We start from the raw sequence: 1,392 nt of genomic DNA, 5'->3' as shown, positions 1-1,392 counted from the left end.
AGGTAAAAGTTTTTCTCTCGCTTCATGTATACACACACACACACACACAATATATATATATATATATATATATATATATATATATATATATATATATATATATATACTCGTGCTCATAAATTAAGGATAATGCGGATACATGGTGAAACAACACTCTGGTGAGCGGTTTTCGGTTGGATATCAAATCGGGGTACGACCATGCCGTGCATTTGACCATTCGGTGTGGTGCATGCGGTGCGGTCGTCGCACGGTGGCGCTGGCAGCAGTCCAAATACGCAGAGGTGTGTTGGTGCACTTCAGAGTACGGTGCAGCGTGTAAGTTTGCAGATGTCAGACGTGCTAATAGTGAATGTGTGTTGAAAATGGCTCAAAGAACACATATTAATGACGTTATGAGGGGTAGAGTAATAGGGCGACTGGAAGCTGGTCATACACAGCAGGTCGTAGCACCGGCCCTCCGTGTACCACAAAGTGTGATCTCAAGATTATGGCAACGATTCCAGCAGACAGGAAACGTGTCCAGACGCTACAATATGGGACGCCCACAGTGTACAACACAACAAGAAAACCGATATGTCACCATCAGTGCCCGCAGACGGCCACGGAGTACATCAGATAGCCTTGTTCGGAACCTTGCCACAGCCACTGAAACAGTTGTCTCCCGTCACATAGTCTACAGACGACTGAACAGAAATGGTTTATTCGCCCGGAAACCTGCAAGGTGCATTCCACTGGCCCCTGTTCACAGGAGAGCCCGTAAAGCCTGGTGTCAAGAACACAGAACATGATCAATGGAACAGTGGTCCCAGGTTATGTTCACGGACGAGTCCAGGTATAGTCTGAGCAGTGATTCTCGCCGTGTTATCATCTGGCGTGAACCACGAACCAGATACCAACCCCATAACGTCGTTGAAAGGGACCTGTATGAAGGTAATGGTTTGATGGTGTGGGGTGGGATTATGATTGGTTCACGTACACACCTGCATGTCTTTGAGAGAGAAACTGTAGGCCTAAGAGGTCAGGTGTATCGGGACGTCATTTTGCATCAGCATGTTCGCCTTTTCAGGAGTGCAGTGGGTCCCACCTTCCTCCTGATGGATGATAACGCACGGCCAGGGTGCGAATTACTGGAGAACGAGAGAGATATTCCCCCTCAAGCCCATTTGAATGATCTCCAAAGAAAATAACTGAAACATCCCTTGTGGGAATGTTTGCTTTCTGCTCGCCTCAAACCGTGTTTAGTGGTTTCAAGTTCTGTGGATTTGTTTTTTTTAAAATATATAATTTTAATCTGATAGTTGTATTTCAGAGCGGAATATGTAAACTTTTGACTTCTAATTTTAACTCAAAACTAACTACAATTTATTATATATATATATACTTACCCGCAAT

The 1,392-nt window shown here is 44.5% G+C and overlaps 1 protein-coding gene across 1 annotated transcript; it reads left to right on the top strand.

The window, feature by feature from the left end:
- Positions 1–362: 362 nt before the first annotated feature.
- Positions 363–788, top strand: LOC145685003 (uncharacterized). The gene has a single exon (XM_081757343.1). The coding sequence runs from the start codon at positions 363–365 to the stop codon at positions 786–788; it is 426 nt and encodes a 141-aa protein (XP_081613469.1).
- Positions 789–1,392: the final 604 nt, after the last annotated feature.

The sequence above is a fragment of the Thermobia domestica genome, chromosome 5 (assembly GCF_964235325.1).
Source record: "Thermobia domestica chromosome 5, izTheDome1.hap1.1, whole genome shotgun sequence".
Classification (NCBI taxonomy): domain Eukaryota; kingdom Metazoa; phylum Arthropoda; class Insecta; order Zygentoma; family Lepismatidae; genus Thermobia; species Thermobia domestica.
This window is presented reverse-complemented; position numbering and strand designations above follow the sequence as displayed.

Coding starts and splice junctions, on each gene's coding strand:
- LOC145685003 (XM_081757343.1), top strand. CDS start 363: ATGGCTCAAAGAACACATATTAATGACGTTATGAGGGGTAGAGTAATA.